We start from the raw sequence: 22,395 nt of genomic DNA, 5'->3' as shown, positions 1-22,395 counted from the left end.
CCGTCAGACTGAGCGATACACACAGCACTCTACATCACCATGCACACATTACAAAATAGTTGCTTTCTCAGGCACTCCTCATCTCCGCAAGAAATTGTCCCGGCAAACTGAATACCTCTGTGTAGGATTCATTTGTCAACTGCATTGGTAAGGACGGTTATGTGAAACCAAATAATTCCACTAGATGGCACAAGATTATTGGCGTTGGAAAGGGAGCACAGCTAAAATGAAATTCTACGGACATGCAAATTCTACCTAAAAGCAAAATGCAAGCTTAGTTTCCCGTTCAAGCTCTGTTTAGGCCCAAAGTACAGCTTACAAGCTAAAGAGGAGGTGCAGACCTTTGTTCAAAGTGAAAGCTCAGATTGTAGCCCAGTCTTAAAACTTGACTGTGTAAGTTTGGAAAAGTGCACACCGAGGCAGGGAGTATAATGAGCTGAATATTTGAATTCCCAGAGGAATGTTCACACCCTCTCCTTAATCCTCACTCAGTCGTCCATTAGAGTGTCTGACTAGGACCTGGGAGATCAGGGTTCAAATCCCTACTCAGCCACGAAGCTCACCTTGGACCAGTCACTGCCTCTCGACCTAACCCACCTCACAGGGTTGTTGTGGGAACTGAGGAGGGGAGAACCATGTATGCCATCTTGAGCTCCTCAGCGGAAAAATTGGGATATAAAGGCATTTTTTAAAATAAATAAATCACCATTTCCAGGAAGGGGAGGGGAGTGTGAATTGATTTAACAGCACCATCCCCCTTTAAATTTCCACTCACTCGAGTCTAGAGCACTTGATTCACACACTTATTTTTTAGGTAAGCTACTGCTACTTTAAATGGCTGCAACAACAGCTAGGGGAAGCCAGCGAGGAATGTGGCTAGCCACAGCTGACAAAGCATCTCAGTCCCAATGACAAAGGGTCAAAGTTAAACAGGCAGGTGAGTTAGCCACCTGTGTGACTTTAGCAACAGGATAAGGCCAGAGGAATCAACATTCCCTTTTTTTATCTCACAGGTTGCAAATTTCCAAGTAAACAGCCCTAATTTACCGTATTTTTCCGTCTATAAGATGCCCCCATGTATAAGACGCCCCCTGTTTTGGGGGACTCAAAAATACACAGTCCACCCTCGGCACTATATGTGTATAAGACGCCCCCTAATTTCTGACATTATTTTTTATGGGAAAAACCTAGTCATACACGGAAAAATACGGTAATTTTTTTAAAAAGCTGTTATGAAGGTAGTTAGCCACCAGAGATGTGGCCATGACCTGGTGTGCTGCAGAGTTAAATGTCCAACGATTTGCCTGCAGGCGGTACTGGTAGTTGTGTGCATTGCTTTTTTTCTGGAGGGACACAGAAGGACACATGCCCCTAAACATTTTGTGAATCTAAGTTCAGCCTCATTGAGGGGTGGTTTTTCAATATGAGTAGGAAAATGAGAGTACCGCTAAACTTTTTTTTTTTTAGGGTAAAAAAGCACTGCTTGTATGTGTGATAGGTATAAGGAGATATTGACCAAAAAGGCTGGCTACTATGAACTAGGGAATAGGGTATAATAGCCAGCCAAAGGTCGTAAGAGAAAACACATGTGACCCTTAGATGAGAACAACCATGAAGATGTTGACTCAGGGGACACCAGCTGCGAAAAGGGAACGTTCAGTGCTAGGGATTGTTAGGAAATGGAAAATGAAACTGCCCAATTCATGATGTTTTTATGCAGATCTATGGCGTGGCCACATGTGGAATGACGTCCGTAGTTCTGGTCACTGTGGGAAGGTTTATATAAATTAGCGGAGTTTAAACAATCCTCCGTTTGAGTTTATGCAGCGACAAGCGGGTTGCTAACTTGTTTGAGTCCTATCAATAATTGTACCTTCCTGGTTGATAATCCCTTTCTGTCCCTCTTAAAGAAAACACACATGAATCTGAATGATATTAACATAAACTACTTTACTATCAGATTCATTCAGGTTTACAGAGTTGTTCCTGAAGGCAGGCTTAGGTTACATAACAGATAAACTATATACTAGATAGTAGTGAGTCATGAGAAGACTGCATCCGAACAGTTACCAGTTATCACTCCTTGCAGCAACCGACCAACTGACTAAACTGCCTGCCACACAGAGGCAGTTAGTCCTCTCGGAATGTTGGACTTGACTGACAGCTTTCTATCCCACAGTCCCTGCATCTGAAACATCCTGTTGCAATACAGAAAAAGGTGCAGAAAATGACGACCAAAATGACCAGGGGGCAGGAGCAGGGAAAGTTTACAACATCTGGGATGTTTTACTCTAGAGAACAAGTCAAATAAGGGAGGGCATGACAGAGATGTATAAAGTCAAACATAACGTGGAAAGCGTTGATAAAAGGGTTTTCTCTTCTCATAATCCCAGAACCTGGGTCCTAGGACAAATAGTGGGAAATTTGCAACAGGCAACAGGAAGTTGTTTCTTCAAACACAGTGTGTTTAAACTCTAGGACATGGGTAGGCAAACTAAGGCCTGGGGGCTGGATCTGGCCCAATCGCCTTCTAAATCCGGCCCACAGATAGTCCGGGAATCAGCGTGTTTTTACATTAGTAGAATGTGTCCTTTTATTTAAAATGCATCTCTGGGTTATTTGTTCATTTTTTCCCTTCAAAATATAGTCTGGCCCCCCAAAAGGTCTGAGGGACAGTGGACCGGCCCCCTGCTGAAAAAGTTTGCTGACCCCTGCTCTAGGACCTGCTGCCTCAGGTTGTGGCGATTGCCACCAACGACTTTAGAAGGTTAGGCAAATTTATAGTGAAGACAACTAGGAGGAGCTGCGAGTTGTGATAAATATACGCTATGTATAGGATCTTAGACAGGTGTGGCTCCACATTTGGGGGGGGCTGAGCAAGCTACCCACTTGGGACCCATTGATGGAGCTCTAGCAGCTGCCAATCTCCCCTCTCGTTTGCGAGGGTGAGGAGTCGGGCAGCCAGCAGTGACCCGACTCCGCTGCTTGTTCACAGCGTTATTCGGCAACAGCATCGTTGCCTCTGGCTGGGAGACAGGTGGCCACTTGGCTTCTGCCCCACTACATTGCCAGCAGCGTTGATAAAGTGTGCCAGCAAGCGGTGGAAGGAGGAGCGGGAAGTCAGCTCCGTGGCTGGGCAGCAAGAAGGCAAGCCTCACAGGGTGCCTTGGGCCCCAGCAAATGCTCAGGTATGCTGGGGGCTGCCACCAGGCCTCCATAGCTAGTATGCCTCTAATACTAGTGGGGGGCATGTTACAGGACCAGTTTTTTCTTATAACACTGCAGACATGTGCATGTTGAACTTCGTTGGAAGTTCAGGAGAGGTTGTGGGCACCAATCACACACTTCAGTAATCCTCATAGAACTCTAGCCCAATGGTTGCCATTCATTTGATTCTGAATTGATTTCAGAATGTATTTCAATTAATTGATTGTGATTTTATCTAAACTCTGTTATTTTTACTGTTGTTAGCCACTCTGAGCCCAGCTTCGGCTGGGGAAGGCAGGATATAAATAACATTTTTTTATTATTATTATAACCCTTCCTCTCCTGTGTGCACAGCAGCCTAAAAATGTGATTTGCAAGTGCATAGCCAGGATTTTTGTTAGGGAGGGCAGGCTTTTGTTGGGGGGGATCAGCACCTCAGATTCGCATTGGTTTGTATTGATTTTGATTGATTTAGCAGCTGCCCCCTCCCCTTGGGGGGGTGGAGAGGAGGACCTCGCTGTCCTTCAAGCCTCTAAGATGCACACAGTTGTCTGCAGTGCCTTGAGAACGGGAGCCGAGCGGCCTGCCCTCCTGCAGCCACATTATTTCCCTGTCAACCACGGCACGTTCCCCCTGGCCCGCTTCTTCGGCTCTGTGCCGAAAGAAGTCCCGGCTCGCCCTGGAGGCTGCGGAAGGATACGAGACCGACCAGAAAGCCGCGGAATGACGACAGTGCCGATTCCGAAAAGTCGTCTGGCATGCTGGGAATTTCCCACGTGCGCGTGCGAGCTGCGCCAAGCTCTTGCGAAAAGCCGGCGAGGGCGGAGACTGGCGGAGGGCGGAGGTTAGTTTGCAAGAGGTCGCAGCAGTGAGAGAAGAGACTCAGCAGCTGAAATATGGAGTGGAAGTCTGTTGGGTTAGCATCCATCCAGGCGCGCTTTTTTATAACAAGAATACAAAGCTGAAAATGAAGAAACTGCAGCTAAAATATTACGTTCATTTTTCGCATGGTCTAATATTAATCTGAAATCTTAGGCGTGGGACCATAGCTGTCAACTTTTCCCTTTTCCTACGAGGAATCCTAAGCGAATTTCCCTTAAAAAGAAAGGTTGACAGCTATGCGCCGGACAGTACCCAGAGCTCAGAAGCAGCTCACGCTGTTTAGGGAAGCTTTTAATGTTTAATAGGTTAATTTATTTTGGTGTTGGAAGCCACCCAGAGTGGCTGGGGAAACCCAGCCAGATGGGCAGAGTATAAATAATAAATTATTATTATTATTATTATTATGAAATGGAATTCCCTGTCTCAAAATGCACCTAGAACAGGGGTCAGCAAACTTTTTCACCTGGGGGCCAGTCCACTGTCCCTCAGACCTTGTGGGGGGCCGGACTATATTTTTGGGGGGGGGAGGAATGAATTCCTATGCCCCACAAATAACCCAGAGATGCATTTTAAATAAAAGCACACATTCTACTCATGTAAAAACACGCTGATTCCCAGACTGTCCATGGGCCAGACTGATAAGGCGATTGGACTGCATCCGGTCCACGGGCCTTAGGTTGCCTACCCCAGCCTAGAACAATGGGAGTTTTGGACACTGCTCCTGAGCATACGCAGAATGCACCTTTCTCTTGCTTACCAGGAAACTCCAGCCAGAGCGCTTATGATGCAGACAAGGAAGTCTCACCTCCTGGCATTTGCCTCATAAAATGAAGCGCAGTTTGGGGCATTTGCTCAGTCACTCAGCTGAACAGAGGGAAGGCAGCTATTTTGACCTGTGTTCAAAAAGCGTGTCTGGGATAAGAGGCCTTCATATTGGCTCAGAACTCTGTGTTGCTTCTTAACTGTCTTCACTTTGATGGGATTTCTTCATCTGATGTTTCAAGCGTTACATATGTAAATGTCGCAGTCAGGTATAGTGGTTAGAGTGACAGACAAGAATATGGGGCAGGGGAGAGACCTGAACCCATATACCCTGCTCAGCCTTGGGTCAGTTCTCCAACCTAGCAGGACTAATGGGGTAAATGGGACTGGAGCATGGATTTAGGTTTGATGAGGCCCTAAGCTACTGAAGGTAATGGGGCCCTTTTTATGTCCAGCTGTCCTTTGTCAACAACAAATTGTCACTGTTTTTTGTGTTGAATATATGGTAATTTATGGACCTAAAAGGTGTTACTGTATGTAGGTTTTATTTTATTTGTTTTTTATCTTACATATTGGAAGTGTACATCCAGTTGTTTTTTTCCTTTAATTTTTTCAGGGGCTCGCAATAGAGTGGGGCCTTAAGGTATAGCTTGTTTAGCTTATACGTAAATCTGGCACTGGGAGATACTATGTATACAGCCTTAAGCTCTTTGCAGACAAATGTGGACAATTACTGTATTTCCTACACAGAAAGCACTTTTTAAAGCATTTTTTTTTTAAAAAAAACAACAACCCACAAAAACACCCACTTGTGAATAGATGTATAATACACAACGTGAGTTTTCTGTGGCAGAATAGTGTGGTGTTTGAAACAGCTGTGAATCAGACCGGAACACCATCTTGTAGTTTGCCTCAGGTCCCAAAATGTCTTGGGCGAGCCCTGCTTCCATCTTCTTTTGGGCCTTTGCCCAAACTTGCAACAGCATGGAATGGTGCAAGCAGAGCTGAGTACAGAACTACCGTATGTCTAAGAGCACATAAAGGGAACATACTTCTCATGCTTCCCTTTGTGTGTTCATGTGCATAATATACAGGCGTGCAACCAGGAAACCAGGGGGGTGGAGGTAAGCCACTCCCCACCTAACTGATCACAAGATGTGGCACACATGCACCATTTGAATGGCAATCCCCATCCACTTTGGCAGGGCCGCCCCCCCTAAAATACTTTATGGAGGGCCGTTGGTTCCTATGCATGGGCGTATCCAGGATTTTTGTTGGGGGGGGGAGAAGCTCAGATTTGTATTGATTTATAGGAGGGGCAGCTGTCCCCCTCCTTGGCTATGCTCATGCTCCTATGGCAATAATATATATATATATGTCCTTGCAAGTAGAAACATAGCAGAGCAGCGACAGGCTGAGCTAAAACATCCCTGAAATGCTACGTTTCTTACTTGCAGGAGGAGGTGGGCTGGCAACTAGCAACTGCTCGTTTTTCTTTCTTTTTTTGTAGCATCAAGGAACATTTTCCGAAACTGCATTCCAACGCCCTGAAATCGCGGGCCTGTAATAGCACGGGGGGAGGGCCGTCTCGCCAAGACGAATTCACGCACGAAGAACGTGCCGCTCGCCTGACGTCAGCGCGGGAGGGACTCTTTTTTCCCAGCGCGCCCCGCTCCGCGCTGCGTCATCGGGCGCCGGGCGCAAACGCGTTATTCCGTGCGTGGCCGGCTCCGGGTGCGGTCGTCGAGGCGAGCGTGTTGGTCGCGGACGTTCGCCATGGCCTCCTCCAGCGGGACTCATCCTTCCCCCGCCGCCTCAGGCGCCTCGCTCGCCCCGGCCGCGTCCTCCTCGGCTCCCCCCGCGGGGATCCTCATCGGGGACCGCCTGTACTCGGAGGTGTCGCTGACTATCGACCACTCGCTCATCCCCGAGGAGCGGCTCTCGCCGACGCCCTCCATGCAGGACGGGCTGGACCTCCAGAGCGAGACGGACCTGCGCATCCTGGGCTGCGAGCTCATCCAGGCCGCCGGCATCATGCTCCGCCTGCCGCAGGTCAGCGCCGGGGGAGGGGGGCTGCCTCCGACGGGGCCTACCGCGGAGCCCAAGGCCTCGGCCTCGATTTTGTGGGCTGGGGAAGGAGAGTGAGGGAGGGGAAGCCGCCGCCGCACCTAAGGGCGCCTCTTCTCTTCTCCCGCCCGCGCTGACCCGAGACGGGGCTCCTTGAGGGGAAAGGAGGGCGCTGGACACAAGATGGCGGCGGATTGGCGACCTCGGCCTGCTTGACAGGCCCGGCGCCGATGCCGCTTCCGGAAAAGGGAGGGTGGGAGGCGTTAGCTGGACTCCGCGCATGCGCGCTTCGCCTGTTACTAACATGGCTTATCTTCCTGTCTCTTCCCCGCCGGGGGATTGTCTTCGCAGGTGGCGATGGCGACCGGGCAGGTGTTGTTTCACCGCTTCTTTTATTCCAAGTCGTTCGTCAAGCACAGCTTCGAGGTGAGTTTTTTTGGTGGGTGTAGGCAGGCATAAGGTTTTCGTTGGTTGTGGTTTTTTGGGGAGGGGGCGAGAGGTACTGAAGGCATTCAAATGTATGAAGTGAGTGTTTTCAGCTAGGATTTGCTCATCTTGACTCCGCTCTTTTGCCTCAGGCAAGGAGTCTCCACAGCACTGTTTCTGGCTTGGGTGGATTCCTCTTTGGCATATCTCCCATTAGGGTTAGCTCCTAGTCGTGTTTATAATGTGTTATGTATGAACCCCCAGGGGAAACAAGTTTCTCACAGCAATGGGCTTCTTTTTCAGATTGTTGCGATGGCCTGCATCAATCTTGCTTCCAAAATTGAAGAAGCGCCTCGTCGCATAAGAGATGTGATCAACGTTTCCCATCACTTGCGCCAGTTAAGAGCTAAAAGGTAAGATCAGCTCCGCTTTTGGTATACACAACGTACCACTGTACACTGTCCCACTGTAATGTAGTCCAAAGACTAGAGGTTCTGCTTGGGTAGGTTGGCTTGATCAGGTTGAAGGTGATAAACAGCTGACATAGGCTTGAATTTTGTTGATTTTGTCTGTTAGTGTGACTTAGTGAATTGAAGTATCTCTTAACTCTGGACCTTGAAATGAGCTGGATGAACTCAGGTCTGAGCTAGTGTTGTTTGTTTTGCTTTGCTTTGCTTTTTTGTTTTGTAGTGGAAACTTGTAGTTATCTTTTATTACATCTTAACTTTACTGAAAATGTATATTGGGTCTTGTTAGACCACTGTCCATGTTTAGTGTAGTAGAGAGTGTATAATTGTCTCTCAAGCTCTTAGCAGAAGACTGAAGTTTAGCCTATTTACATTTATAGTAGTGGTTTTGTTGGGAAAGTTGACAGCTTGGTTTGGTTTACAGCATATACCTGTTTTAATGGTGTCTTCACGATATAAACAAAGGAATCCTGGAAGCAATGTGCATCTAGAATTACAGGAACAACACTTGTCATTCAGCATGATTGTCTATACATCAGATGAGTCTCAATTTTGTGTGTGCTTTTGTGATTGTTGTAGAGCTGTCCCTATTTGTGGGTTTGTAAAGCTTTAAATATAAAGGAGTAAGGAAAGATTAAACAGGAAAACTTGCGCACTATCTTGAATTTTTTTTCCTGAAGCTGTCTCTTGATTAACTAGTAAATACATATAGGCTTGATTTCAGTGATACCCTCACTACTTAGGGACATTTTTAAGAGCTTTTTTTTCTTTGCCAAATCTTGTGGGATACTGAGGCATCCTAAAAACACCATACAAATATGTGTCTTACCGCTTAAAAGCGTATCTAGGCAAAACAAGCTATTTTTCAGAAAGGTAGATTTAGTTTATACACAGGTAACGTGCACATGTACTAATATACTTTCTTTTCAAGTCTTTTTTTATTTTAAAAAGATTATTCATCTTCATTTGAATGAAACAGTTGCACCTAAGGCTTTTTCCCTCACTGTCTAGATTTCAAGTGAAGTTATAATTAATTAATAATATAAATCTTGGCCAGCCAGGATTTGAAAAGTAGCATGGCGGGTAGATGAAAAACATAATTCTTAAAAAAAGAAGTCTTCCCATAAAAAACCTGGCATGTCATGTTGGGTGCTGATGTACTTTACTTGATTCATTTTTAGCTAACTTAAAAACAAATACTGTCTGAAAAGTCTGGAGCAAGTCAAGTCTATAAGAAATCTTACATTTTTGGCATGCAGGCTCATTTTTAAAAATGGGATGAAAGCATTATTCTGTGCGTGTTACAGTTTTACAAACAAATCAGTTGTACATGTTATTAACTTTAGCTCTTTTTTCCCTTGCAACCGACTATACAGCGACCAGCTACATTTACCAAAGCCTGGGTGATGTGGAGTGGTTCATAGAGATGAAGCTGTCGTCATGGCAACAGTGAGTGACGTATGGAAAATCCCCAAGGAGAAGCCAGTGCTCTGAGAATAGGTCACTGGAATCGGGGAACTGACAGGTTGGCCGTTGGTGAACCATTTGGAAGAACTCCTGTATCTTGTTTTAAGCTTTCATCTTTGCTGTCCAGGTTTTTGGAAATTAGCCAAATGTTAGAATTTTAACTAGCAAATTTAGGTATGCTGTGCTTAATAGTTTGTCTGTCACATTTCAATGCTTTATTTTGTGTATTTAATGAAATCTTCACCTTTAATGTAGTTCACTCAAGTACAATTGTAGTATTTGTTACTAAAATCTAGTACTCACTGGAAAAAAAGACTCATTAGAAAAGTTTTTACTTTGGAATGCAAAAAGTGGTTGATGTTGTATAGCACTGACTGCCACAAACATGCAAATTTATGTTTAAGAACATAAATAGTATTTAGTAAACCAAAATGCTTTTGCTGCTACCAAGGTTATTCACAAATAGTAAATTTTGTGTACATTCTATATGATTAATGTACAGTTTTGTAACTGGGGGAAATAAATACTTTAAAAGTAATAAGCATTGCAATCATAGGCAGGTGTGCACTAAAGAATCTATTTTAAGCTCTCTGCACATGGGAATTTTTTACTGGGAGGAGCAACATCTTATTTGGCTTTGCTTGCCTGGAGTAATTCTCAGCATCTCCAGTTAAAAAGGGATCTTTGGTAGTAAGGCTGGGAAAGCTGCTACAAAAGTCAATTGTCAGCAGACAAGAATGGTTGGATTTTTGTCAACAGTACATACTGTTAATGTGAAGCATTTGGAATTAGCACAACATTTGTGCATGCATTGGAGCTGTCACATAATTTGTATCGAAGGCTATGCCAACAAACCAAGAGCAGTGAAAACATAACAAATATAATTTTCTCTTTGCTTGTACATATTACTGCATTCCTAGTGGGTCAAGTCACTCTTCTTTAGTATTTCACAGGTTGGGGCTTAGATCCTTAACCTGACACCCTTTTAAGCAGAATTTGAAAGAGTGTCATCATAACACATGCCATATCTGCAAATATACATGAATGTTGATGGGCTGTTTGATGTAACATCTGGATACACTTACACAAGGAATGTTAAAGTTAGTTACCTTGCAGACTTGCTGCTTGATCCCGATCATGTGCATGGTTTAAGTGGAAGCAAGTCTCGTAAGTGAGGATGAAATTAATTGGGAGTAATCTCTGTTGAACTCTAAAGTCGGACTTTGATTTGATATGTGCGTGTAACTGATAAGATGCATACTGCCATCTTAGTAAGAAATGCTTCCCCTTGTTGAGCCATTATTCCAGCGCTGAAGCAGTGGAGTGAAATTTGTGGGAAAGTTATTTCCTCAGTGTATTATGCTTCAGAGAATCATGTTCTTGTCCCTTTAAAATTGTAATAATTACACTTTTTAACACAACTCTAAATTTATGCAGTGCCATGGCTGTTTTCAGTGTCTAATATGTAAGCATAGCTGATGTAATTCTTGGTTTGATACGAAAGCACCCTTTTTGCATCCTTACTGTTAATACTATGGTGAACTCTACACACAACTGCATAAAGTTTGCATATGCCAATCATTCCAGTTGGAATGCTGTCTAGTTAGGAAGAGCACTAATGTGGCCTTTAGTCCTTTTGAAAGGTATATTGTATTCTGATAGCTAACTCTAATTTGACCTTGTATTTAACCACTCTCCTGGTAACCATAGTTAACAAGGAATTCCATGCAGAGAGATCTATCAATACTAGTCTGATTTTCCCCCCTGTAATTGTCTATATAGGAAGGGAAGCCTGTCACCCTGCCTGTCCTTTTGCCGGCTGAGGGCATTCTTAAAAGTAGTCTCCTAAGATGCTAGCAATCTGCATTTCCATAGTAGGTGCAGAGAGGGGGACTTCCACTCTTCCCTGCCCAGCGTAGAAATGTAGGATAGCTAGCCACTTGGCAGTCTTTGGGCTTACTTGATTTAACTGGACAGGTTGCATAGAGCCAAACAGGAGTTTGGTATGTAGTTAAAATGCAAAAATGTAATGACCACAACCTAGGACTCTAAGCCCAATAATTGACATGCTATCGCAATAAATATAAGATCTTAAATTTTTTGGAAGACAGCTAATCCGGTATCTTGAGACAGTTTCTACAATCTTTTTTTGGCTCTATAAGGTGGCATCTATTCCCCCTCCCAACTACTTTTTCATAAAATATTATGGGTATTCAGGTTAACAAGTTGCCAAGTCTAATTAGATTTGCATCTAAATTAGAAGTAAATTAATTTGTGAAGTTAAAAAGGTATATTTCAGAAACAGTTTAGTAGGGCTGATATTGCAAATATACACTTTGAGACATTTAGTAACTTGCATTAAGTTGTGGATAGGGAAGCTGTGCTGGTCTGTAACAGCAAGATGACTGAGAGTTAAATTTGGAGTAGGGTGTGTGTGATAATGAACGTTCCTCTGAGAAGTATATAGTTCATCAACACTCTGCCTTACAAATATTTGAATTAACCTTGGGCAGTATACCAACAAGAAATGGAAACAGGAAATACCTGTATGTTATGAAGCATCTTTCACAAGTGCTAGTATACAGATTTCTTAAGGTTTTCTAGGTTGAGCACAAGGTAAATTTATATCAATGCACAGAATCTTACAGCCTGTTTTGCCTAGGTTAGTTCTGTTGCACTACCAGATATTTTAGTGAAGCTAAGCTGTCTTCAATGCAGTAATGTGCATTGGCTTTTGGATCAGGATAATCTAGGAAATATATAGTGCAACCTCACGTATCAAGTTTTCATGAATGAAGTGTCATTCTACCATAAACAGCTAAAGAATGCAGTTGTTTGAATTGCTTTTATCCCTGTTCTAGTTAAATGCAGGGACAGAAATCAGATGATTGTGCTGTAGACAGTTTATGATTCTTATACATAAAAGGATTTGAAACACTTGCCTCCTTAAAAAAAGCCCTATGATCTTCAGTCAGTTTGCTGAGTGTCAAACATTGTAAAATGTAGTAAGTAGTATTGATTGTATATATAGTTCAGTCCTTGTGCATGATGCTTTAGAATATAAGACGACACATCACTACCTGAAGATGTTTACAATCTCAATACAGAAAACAATGGAAATGAAGGTAGGGGAATACACACATACTGCACACAAGCAAGCTAAAATACTTTAATATTTTAATATTAAAATAGTTTTCTGTGTGCATCTTTATGTAGAAAGGAATTATATTGCTTATGGATAGTACACAACTAATGAGAAGAGACTTTGTTTTAAGGCTATCCATAACCAATATAAGTCATTCATACATAAAGATGCTGGTAGAAGACTCCATAATAATGCCACAGTAAAATATTTTTAACTTGCTCCTTGCAAGATATTTTAAATTTAACTAATGGAGAACAGTATAATGTTGCCTCAACTGTATTAACAAACTAGGTTATGTGCTTTCTTAGTGATTTGTGACATAGATACAAGATAAAACAGATGATTATAGGGATTTAGAGGTGGGGAATATGTTCATAATAATAATAATTATTGCTTATACCCTACACATCTTGACTGGTTTTCCCTAGCCACCCTAGGGAAATATATAAGAAAAGTAATGAAACATCAAACATTAAAAACTTGCTGATAGTCGTGTAGTTTATCTGTGTGACATGATGGGAGGGCATTGGACAGGGCAGGTGCCAATACTGAGAAGGACCTCTGCCTGGTTCCTTGTAACTTCACTTCTTGCAGTGAGGGAACCACCAGAAGGCCCTCTGAACTGCACCTCAGTGTCTCGGCTGTCCGGTGGGGGTGGAGACGCTCCTTTAGGTATACAGGGCCAAGGCCGTTTAGGGCTTTCTGATAACATAGTTCTCATTACTATAGCATAGTATTCATTTTTTGTTTGTTAGTACATTTAAAAAAATAAGTCTACGTACAATTTAAGAAATCTAGATTATTCTCTGATCAAGATAAATGACTGAAGCATAGCTTTGTTTTATTTCCTATGCATAACACATTTATTTTTACAGATGTTGAAACTACAGTGGTAATGTGAATGATGAATTCACCACTATGCTCCTTTTCAGAGTGGAATCTTCCCAACAGACATCACTAGGAATTACTTGGAATTTAGCCTTGTATATTATCTCTCTTATGTGAAGTGAAATGTTTTTGAATGTGAAATTCTGAATGTTAATAGGAAAACTTTTTAAAGTTATCATAGTTGTACTAAATTAGTTAACTTGGACAGCACAAGATTAAAGCTAAAACTTGTTTGCAGGAGTTTAGAATCTGGTTTCTGTTGCCATTAGTTGGTTGGAAGGGAAAACAGAAAAGCCGTTGTCTTCGATATAGAAAACCGTTTTGACTCTATTTCTTACAAACTGTAGGACTCCAAGCCCATTGATACTTGATCAGAACTACATAAACACCAAAAATCAAGTAATCAAAGCAGAAAGGAGGGTGCTGAAGGAATTGGGATTTTGTGTTCATGTCAAGCATCCACATAAGGTGAGTCCACGAAAGTTTCTTCAATATTGAACTGCAAAAAAGTCTTGATGGTGACAGGAAAGGTAAACAATTCCTAGACATGACAACCTGTATAACTCAAGAACACATGCCTGTTTCTAGGAAGAGGGTAAAACTCCTAATTGTAAGCTAAGGTTAGGGGGAGTGGAATTTTGAATTTTCATCAGAAATGGGGGTTGATAGATTATGAGATCTAAGACTTAAGTTTGCCTTGCTTTATGTTCAAGATGGATGTGGGTACAGATGTTCCTTAACATTTAAATGGTGTTTTAATTACCTTTTTGTTTTTCTTCCTCTCTCAGATCATTGTTATGTACTTACAAGTCTTAGAATGTGAACGTAATCAAACACTCGTCCAAACAGCCTGGTAAGTTTTCCTCTTCTCTCTCTTCGCCAGGAAAATAGTAGCAGAAAAAAAACAAGCTTGGTGTCCAATATACCAAAGAATGAACTGTAAGTTTGTAAACGCTTTGTGAAATGTGTGTCGTTGCTTGTTTTCTGCCTACTATTTTCGTGGCTTTCATAGCACATTTTCTTGGAGAACTCAATTTAACTTTGTTCTTTTTTCTACTCTTTGATTAAAGGGTAGCCTCTGATGGTAAGTCATAGAACTCTGCCCTCTGCACCACAGCTCATGACCTGAGGATGGCCTGATTGGCTGCCTCTCTCTCCAGCCAGTGCAGTGCAAGCTCTCAGCCAAGATTTACTGAAGTGGTCCATATCCATCTGGCAGCATCTTCTAGTTCTGTCCGGGTGTCAAAAGGATTTGTATATCTGATTCTAGAAGTATCTGTTCAACATACATATGAAATGTGTATTTGTTTTCCTAGTTATTCTAGTTATGACATGACCTGTCAACATAAATGGTAAAGTCTAGCTGTAGCACAGATTCCTAATTAACTGCTTTTCCAGTTTTCTCTCAATTTGGATTCTACTGGTTGGGGGTTTTTTGGCGGTGGGTTGTGCATGCAGAGGGACTAGCACATGCCTAACTATTTACTGTTTTGTGTATTGAGCATATTTTTCGCAACCAGCAAACATCCACAGTAGATTAGTTGGCATGTTTGAAGGTCTCGCCCTTATGTTCAGAAGCAAAAGTTGTATTGCTAAATTCTGAAATAACAATTTTGAGTACCAACATTTTCAGTGATTAAGAATGTTTTTAATTTGTTAGAACTTGACTTCACAGAGTTTTTATAGTTTATATTTGTATCTCATCTGTATAGATGTCATTCACTTTGTAAAGTCTTTGCAGCCTCTCTGCACATGGGCCGTTAAAAGCCCATAGAAACAGCTGATAAAAATGATTTAGCAAGTTCCAGTCACATCCCACTGTTTTTTAGTAGAAGTGTTAAGCACGTACTTAAATCATCCCCATGACATAATTGGAATGCACAAGTGCTTAACCGTTTACAAAAATAAAATGATGCTAAATTGGTATATAAATTTTATGAAATGAAGTACATATCCTGTAGATCTTGTTTTTACATTGTATCAGAGGAGATGCATTTAGCTATTGTAGCTGTTAGCACTAAATAAAATATACTGATTTGTTTGACAAAAGAATGAATTAACAATTTAAATATGTAGTTAGACTTTTTTAAAGTGGTCATGTGAACAGATGATTTTAGAGTTAAATCTTAGTTGATGGACACTTCATAGAATAATCAGGAGTTACATAATAGTATGTAAAGCCATAGTGACGACTTGTGGTGATAAAGATTGAACTCAAAATAAAACTCAGCTTGTACTTTCCTGAGTTCTAGAGAGATGACAAGAGCCTGTATGTTGGAATGATCCTGGGGCATTTGAGGCATTTTGTCTTTAAGACTTATTTTGATGTTTTGGAATCTAAATTAATAGTATGAAGGTGAAGAAAAAATAATAAAGTAGATTGAGTCTCCAACTTCATGTTTTTGATTTCATAATAGGCCTTAGAACTTGGAACAAATTCACATTCATATTTTTCAGGAATTACATGAACGACAGCCTCAGAACCAATGTATTTGTTCGATTTCAACCAGAGACAATAGCATGTGCTTGTATCTACCTTGCAGCTAGAGCTCTACAGGTAAGAATTTGTCTTCTGTTTTCACTCATACCTTTATCTCAACAATCTCAAATAAAATTGTCTAGTTTCAGATTCTGACCCGCTTTTGTAATAATTTCTCCTCCAGATTCCTTTGCCTAACCGTCCCCATTGGTTTTTGCTTTTTGGAACTACTGAAGAAGAAATTCAAGAGATATGTTTAACAACACTTAAGTTGTATACGAGAAAGAAGGTAACTGTCTGTACTTGCAGGTGGGGTGAAATGTACTGCATACATGCTAAAAGATGTGCTCTTTTAGGGAGTTTGGGGGGGGAGTGTTGCAATTTCTTACACAGAAATATTTTAAAATTTATATCTAGAAGCCTTCACCCCACATCAAGTGTGTAGGAGTGTCTGCTATACTTTTGAGAGGCTCTGTTTTGCTTCCAAACTCAGCCATTAGAGGAGGGTCTGAACAGCCTGGAACAGAAGCTGTGTATTCCTGGGAGCAAATTCAAGCAACCCTGATGCAATTGCTAAGTTGTATAAATTCCAGGACTCTGCTGCATGGAAGCTGCTAGCATGCTGTGATAAAGTAATTTAATTTTAAGCTCCATTTTGGCAACTGACAAGGTTTAGTATTTTAATTGCTTTTTAAAACTTGTATTTTATTTTGTGTGCCTCTTTGGCCACAATCGAAAGGAAGGGTGGAATAAAAAATTAAATAAGATACTTTGCTAAAAATCAAAGAGATACATGTGTGTTTATATGCCCACTTTGGTTCTCCTTGCAGCCTAACTATGAATTACTTGATAAGGAAGTTGAAAAGAGAAAAATGGCACTTCAAGAAGCTAAACTAAAAGCAAAAGGATTAAACCCGGATGGAACGCCAGCCCTTTCCACGTTGGGAGGCTTTTCACCTGCTTCCAAGCCCTGTAAGTTTTTTGTAACAATGTCCACTTGATTCTGTGTCTACTTGCTTAATTCTTAAAAGAAAAATCGGAGCAGAATTCGGAGTCCCTGAATGTCTGACTGAGCAAATATTACAGCCTTTATATACAGGCATCTCCCCACTTACATGGGGTTAGGTTTCCAGGTACTGCGTGGATATGGGAAATATAGTGGGGAAACACCCTATAAACCTTTGGAAACCCCTTTAAAAAGCCAGCAGTACTTGCCAAACTGGCATGAATGGTGACTGTCTTCCTCGTTACCAGAGGACTCCACTAAACTCCACCACAGCTGCTCCCACCAAACCTCCTTTTTCAAATTCTCAGCACTCCACAGGCCTCAAGAGTCTGTGCAAAAACTGTCATGGGATTGCTAGCTGTTTTTCTGCTCTTTTTGTGCCATTCTTAAGAGTTCAACTTGATTTATTGAATTATTTACTGGCACCACACATATATACAGTCATGCACATGTGGTAAGATACCTGTGCTAATCATTTTAAAGATGAAAATGAATTAAAACTACGTTAGAAAGAAAATTGGGGGGGTGACATCTTATAGGAGTAAGAAATTAAATGTAAATCTGTCGTGTGATCAGAACCTTGTTTGATGCCATTTGTAGAAACTTGCATTAGCAAATTCACTATAAAGTATAATGTCAAGAGTTCTGTTTCTTCAACATTCTTACCATAAGTTATTTCAATTAATAGGCTCTCCAAGGGAAATGAAAGCGGAAGAGAAATCTCCGTTGTGCATCAATGCAAAAATTATCAAAAAAGAACCAGAAGACAGACAAGTGGTTTCCAAGAGCCCTTACAATGGGTAGGTAGCAGTCTGTAAAATATGATTTATTCACTTCATTCTAAGTTGTATGTCGTTATATGCATTTGTAAATTGATATGATGCTTACTGTTTTAATCCAGTATGAGAAAAGAGAGCAAAAGAAGTAGAAGCAGCAGAAGTGCTAGCAGATCAAAGTCAAGAACAAAGTCACGGTCCAGATCCCATTCCGCAAGGAGACAGTGAGTATTTAAATAATGGTTAAATATAACTTAAAATATGCTTTCCTTCTCCTATATTTTTCTTAAGGGAAGCTTAGTAACATGAAAATAAAGAGCAGTTAAGAGCTTCTAATGTGAAAATATCACGCCTTCTGCTTTGAGACTACAAAGTTACTAAAGCTGTTTGAGTAACTTTTATGATTAAATATCAAAAGTTGGCAACTTATAAGCTCTTGGAACACTGAAATGAAATAATAAATATCAGCACAGTTTAAATATGCAATAAAAACAAGATTATCTTTTGTGGATTTGGTACATGCGACCTAGCCACTGCTGTGCCAGTAAACTAAATTTTGCCACCCTACTTAACTGAAGAAATACTGCATGAAATAACATTTATGGGAGTTTATGTAGCCCTGGGGAGGGACGCAGGTGGCGCTGTGGGTAAAAGCCTCAGCGCCTAGGGCTTGCCGATCGAAAGGTCGGTGGTTCGAATCCCCGCGGCGGGGTGCGCTCCCGTTGTTCGGTCCCAGCGCCTGCCAACCTAGCAGTTTGAAAGCACCCCCGGGTGCAAGTAGATAAATAGGGACCGCTTACTAGCGGGAAGGTAAACGGCGTTTCCGTGTGCGGCTCTGGCTCGCCAGAGCAGCGATGTCACGCTGGCCACGTGACCCGGAAGTGTCTCCGGACAGCGCTGGCCCCCGGCCTCTTGAGTGAGATGGGCGCACAACCCTAGAGTCTGTCAAGACTGGCCCGTACGGGCAGGGGTACCTTTACCTTTACCTTTTATGTAGCCCTGGGATTCTCCCAAGTGGACAGATGCAGTAATATATTCTTGCACCTAAGAAGTCCCGTCTGTTAAAATTTGAAAGCAATTTTTATATATTGTAGGCAGATACAGATATGAGTGAGAGAGAATCTCAGGTGTCTGATACGGTTTTCTTTAGTAATGAGCTGGGGTGCTGTTTCACATACTGTAGGCAATAGATAATTTCTTTATTGCGTCAAGTTTATTTTTTATTTTGCAAATAGTACAATTAAGAAACAGTAACAAAGCAGTGGTGTATATGTGTGGAAAGCAGTGATAAGCATCGAAATCAGATAAACGGTAAGGAAAACAGCTGATACAGCCCCTCCAAAAACCCAGCACAAGTAGTAGGAGGTGATCTCTCGAGAGTTATTCATGAAAATTAGGAACAAAAGACCATATAGTGTCAAATTGATTAGATGTAGATGCTGTTTCACATCGCGTAAGCAGTAGACAATTTGTATGCTGTGCAAGTTTAAATACTGTGCTGTTTTGCATTTTAAGTTACAACAATAGACGGAGTCTCTCTGGAACCTACAGCTCAAGATCCAGAAGCAGATCACGTAGTCACAGCGGCAGTCCTCGGAGACATCATAATCACGGATCACCACATTTAAAACCCAAGCACAGCAGAGAAGAGTTGAAAGGTGCAAATAGACATGGTCACAAAAGGAAAAAGTCTCGCTCCCGTTCTCAGAGCAAATCCAGGGACCACACAGATGTTACCAAGAAACACAGGCACGAGCGAGGACACCACAGGGACAGGCGAGAGAGATCTCGCTCGTTTGAAAGGTCGCATAAAGGAAAGCACCACAGTGGCAGTCGCTCAGGACACAGCAGACACAGGCGCTGACGGGGCAGATTGAACTGTCCTTTAGTTACACTTGCATATTATACCATGTGCGGGACTGTTTGAAACTTGAAAAGAAGTCAAATTAGGATTTAATTTGAAGCCCAACACCTTCAATGAGTAGGACTTTTTTTAAAAAAAAAAAAGGTGTTGAAGTTTTGCACATAAAATACCTTAGCAGTATCAAACTGATTTAAAACAATGATCAGGTTAAATTGTATGTGTTAGAGTTGTATCAATATGAAAACTGGAGAATTTGTTTCTGTACAAATGTACCTTATTTTTATACACGCATACTGCAGACATTTCTATTTAAGTATAGTTATTTGTTTAAAATAATGGTGAATACTTTCTTACACTGGTTTTAGTCTGCATGTGTGAAAACCTTTTTACAAGAAATAAAATATACCGACTGTTCTTTTTTTTTTTTTTAACTACTCTGTTGAATACCTCATTAAATCATCAAAATGTGGAAATTTTCATACCAAATTGCTATCTCTTTAATGCTTGGTAACACAGACACAAATCTACTTCACTGGAGCTTGTTTTGAGTTAAATGGTATAGGAGCTTGATGTTTTACAAGTAGCATGGCTTGATTATTTTTCAGAGTATAATTCAAGGAGTGAGTTGGATGGAACTAGTCACTAGACTTTCGTGCATGTAAATGGCCAGTAATTACCGTATTTTTTGCTCTTTAAGACTCACTTTTTCTCTCCTGAAAAGTAAGGGGGAATGTGTGTGCGTCTTATGGAGCGAATGCAGGCTGCGCAGCTATCCCAGATGCCAGAACAGCAAGAGGGATTGCTTCTTTCACTGCACAGTGATCCCTCTTGCTGGTCTGGCTTCTGAGATTCAGAATATTTTTTTTCTTGTTTTCCTCCTCCAAAAACTAGGTGTGTCTTGTGGTCTGGTGCGTCTTATAGAGCGAAAAATACGGTATTTCCTTTCCTCCTCATCCCTACTTAAACTTCATGTTCGTGTTTTGCAAGCTTGCTGCTCAACTGCAGTAATAAAAAGGACTACAGCCAGTCATCATTGCAGCTTAAATACAAACTGAAAAAGCTGTTGTGCTAGTAATAGGAAGTGCAATGATATTACAAGATTTTTAATTCTTGGTTTTTCATGACTAGGAGAAGAGGATGGCCATAATACATTATCTGTCCTGGAACAAATACTGTGGATCTATTGTAGCTGCCCTGAGCCTTAGCTTCCAGAGAGCCTTTCGGTCGCAGGAAGAGGACCCCTGTATCTTATTCCTCATGTCTTATGTCCTTTTCTGCCACAAAAAATGTTCCTAATGGTGGCCTGTAAACATGCTATCTTTCTCAGCTTGTACAGGAATTTATATGTAGAACATGACATAGTTTTGAGGGGATGTGGCTTATGTGTAGAGACAATTAGGATAACACTGTCCAACTGGAATAGAGATGGCACACTAACAAATTATTTTGACTACGCCACTCATTCTCATTCTGATTTTGTTCTTGGCAGACCACTGCATTTCCATTAAAGCCCCTGTTTGGAATGCCACTTAGACTTTTGAATTCAACCTCAGCTGCAAGAGGACTTGATTTAATTTTGCATTTATCACTGCTCAGAAAAAGTCCTAGCATTTTCTTGTTTAATGTTCGTGGCCCATGAATCCTGTTCTGAACCCTGTACCATAACTTTAAAGCCATGCAAAAAAAAAGAATACAGGCCTGGATGGTAGGAAGCTAGGCTTTGAATTCTGGTCCCTTATTTACAATAATGCTCGAGGATTACTTTCCACCCAAAAAGTAGTTGCTTTAACCATGTGATTAGACCAGACTTCCTCAAATTTGGCCCTCCAGATGTTTTTGGCCTACAAGTCCCATGATCCCTAGCTAGTAGGACCAGTGGTTGGGGATGATGGGAATTATAGTTTCAAAACATCTTAGATTTTTTTCATTGGTGTAAATATTTCCTATGGGGGGTCCTCTTGAAATTGTCCAAAAAAGAGTAATTTTGAGGTTTGGTGTATACATACAAGCATTCTAAACTGCTGCAATTGACAAAACGAGTGCATTGGTTGCAATTCATGGCCCATCTGAAGTATTAGGGGTGGCTAAATGAAGGGTAGTGATGGTTATTGCTGAGGAAGGTCAGGAAATAGCATAGAGAGGGCAATGTCCTGTCGTGAGTAACCTTGGAATAATGATAAATGATCTGAGAAGCTGACTGCCTGGTGTGAGTTTATAATCTCCCCCCCCCCTTTCTAGATTGAAATCAGTAGCCCCAGGAACATTCATTGATTATGGTCACATCCATGCTATACATTTAAAGCACTTATCCCATGTAATCCTGGCAACTACTGTTTAAGGGTACTGGGACTTGCAGCTTTATGATAGAAAAATTCTCAGGATTATTTCATGGCAGCCACACTCTTAAATATATGGTGTGGATGTTACCTATAAGATGGCACGTGCTGCTTTCACATTTGGGAGCAGGTTATGGTTAAGTTTGAGCCTCAGCCCAGAACATCTGCAGGAAACTAGGTGACACTACTGCTATGGTGGAAAAAGGGCTAGACAGATGTCCTGGTAACTTGCTAGCTGCCACCATCTTGCATTCTCTGCCACTGCTGGTTGTATTATCTTGCTGAAAGCGATGTATGACTCGCCTTGATTATCGGAGTTAGATTGCACCCTTTGTCCCATGAACCCTGAACTCCTGTGGTATCCTCCTTGAAGATAGATTTAATAGCCTGCTATTTGGACACTGAATCCTTTATAACCAGTGACCTCAACTGGAAAAGACCAAGTTCTCATATGATCATGGCTTTCGCAAGCCCAGCAGAGCTGTATAGCTCAAGTCGCAAATTCCTTTTGACCTCAGAAACATAGCGAAGCCTTGCTTGATGAGCTCCGAGAGCTAAAAGCACATTTTGTATTCAGCATTTTAATTGCAGGGAGGACTGCAAGGTGCTACCCAAGTATTGAT

The 22,395-nt window shown here is 41.6% G+C and overlaps 1 protein-coding gene across 1 annotated transcript; it reads left to right on the top strand.

Annotated features, from left to right (window-relative positions):
* The first annotated feature begins 6,545 nt into the window (after positions 1-6,545).
* Positions 6,546-19,863, top strand: CCNL1 (cyclin L1). The gene is made up of 11 exons (XM_053390357.1): positions 6,546-6,903; positions 7,270-7,344; positions 7,648-7,757; positions 13,659-13,779; positions 14,100-14,164; positions 15,769-15,868; positions 15,975-16,079; positions 16,621-16,762; positions 17,485-17,596; positions 17,698-17,796; positions 19,088-19,863. The coding sequence occupies exons 1-11, from the start codon at positions 6,628-6,630 to the stop codon at positions 19,434-19,436; spliced, it is 1,554 nt and encodes a 517-aa protein (XP_053246332.1). The 5' UTR covers positions 6,546-6,627; the 3' UTR covers positions 19,437-19,863.
* Positions 19,864-22,395: the final 2,532 nt, after the last annotated feature.

Source organism: Podarcis raffonei, chromosome 5 (genome assembly GCF_027172205.1).
Source record: "Podarcis raffonei isolate rPodRaf1 chromosome 5, rPodRaf1.pri, whole genome shotgun sequence".
Taxonomy (NCBI): domain Eukaryota; kingdom Metazoa; phylum Chordata; class Lepidosauria; order Squamata; family Lacertidae; genus Podarcis; species Podarcis raffonei.
The sequence above is the reverse complement of the archived record's forward strand: the minus strand, read 5'-3'. Positions and strand labels throughout refer to the sequence as shown.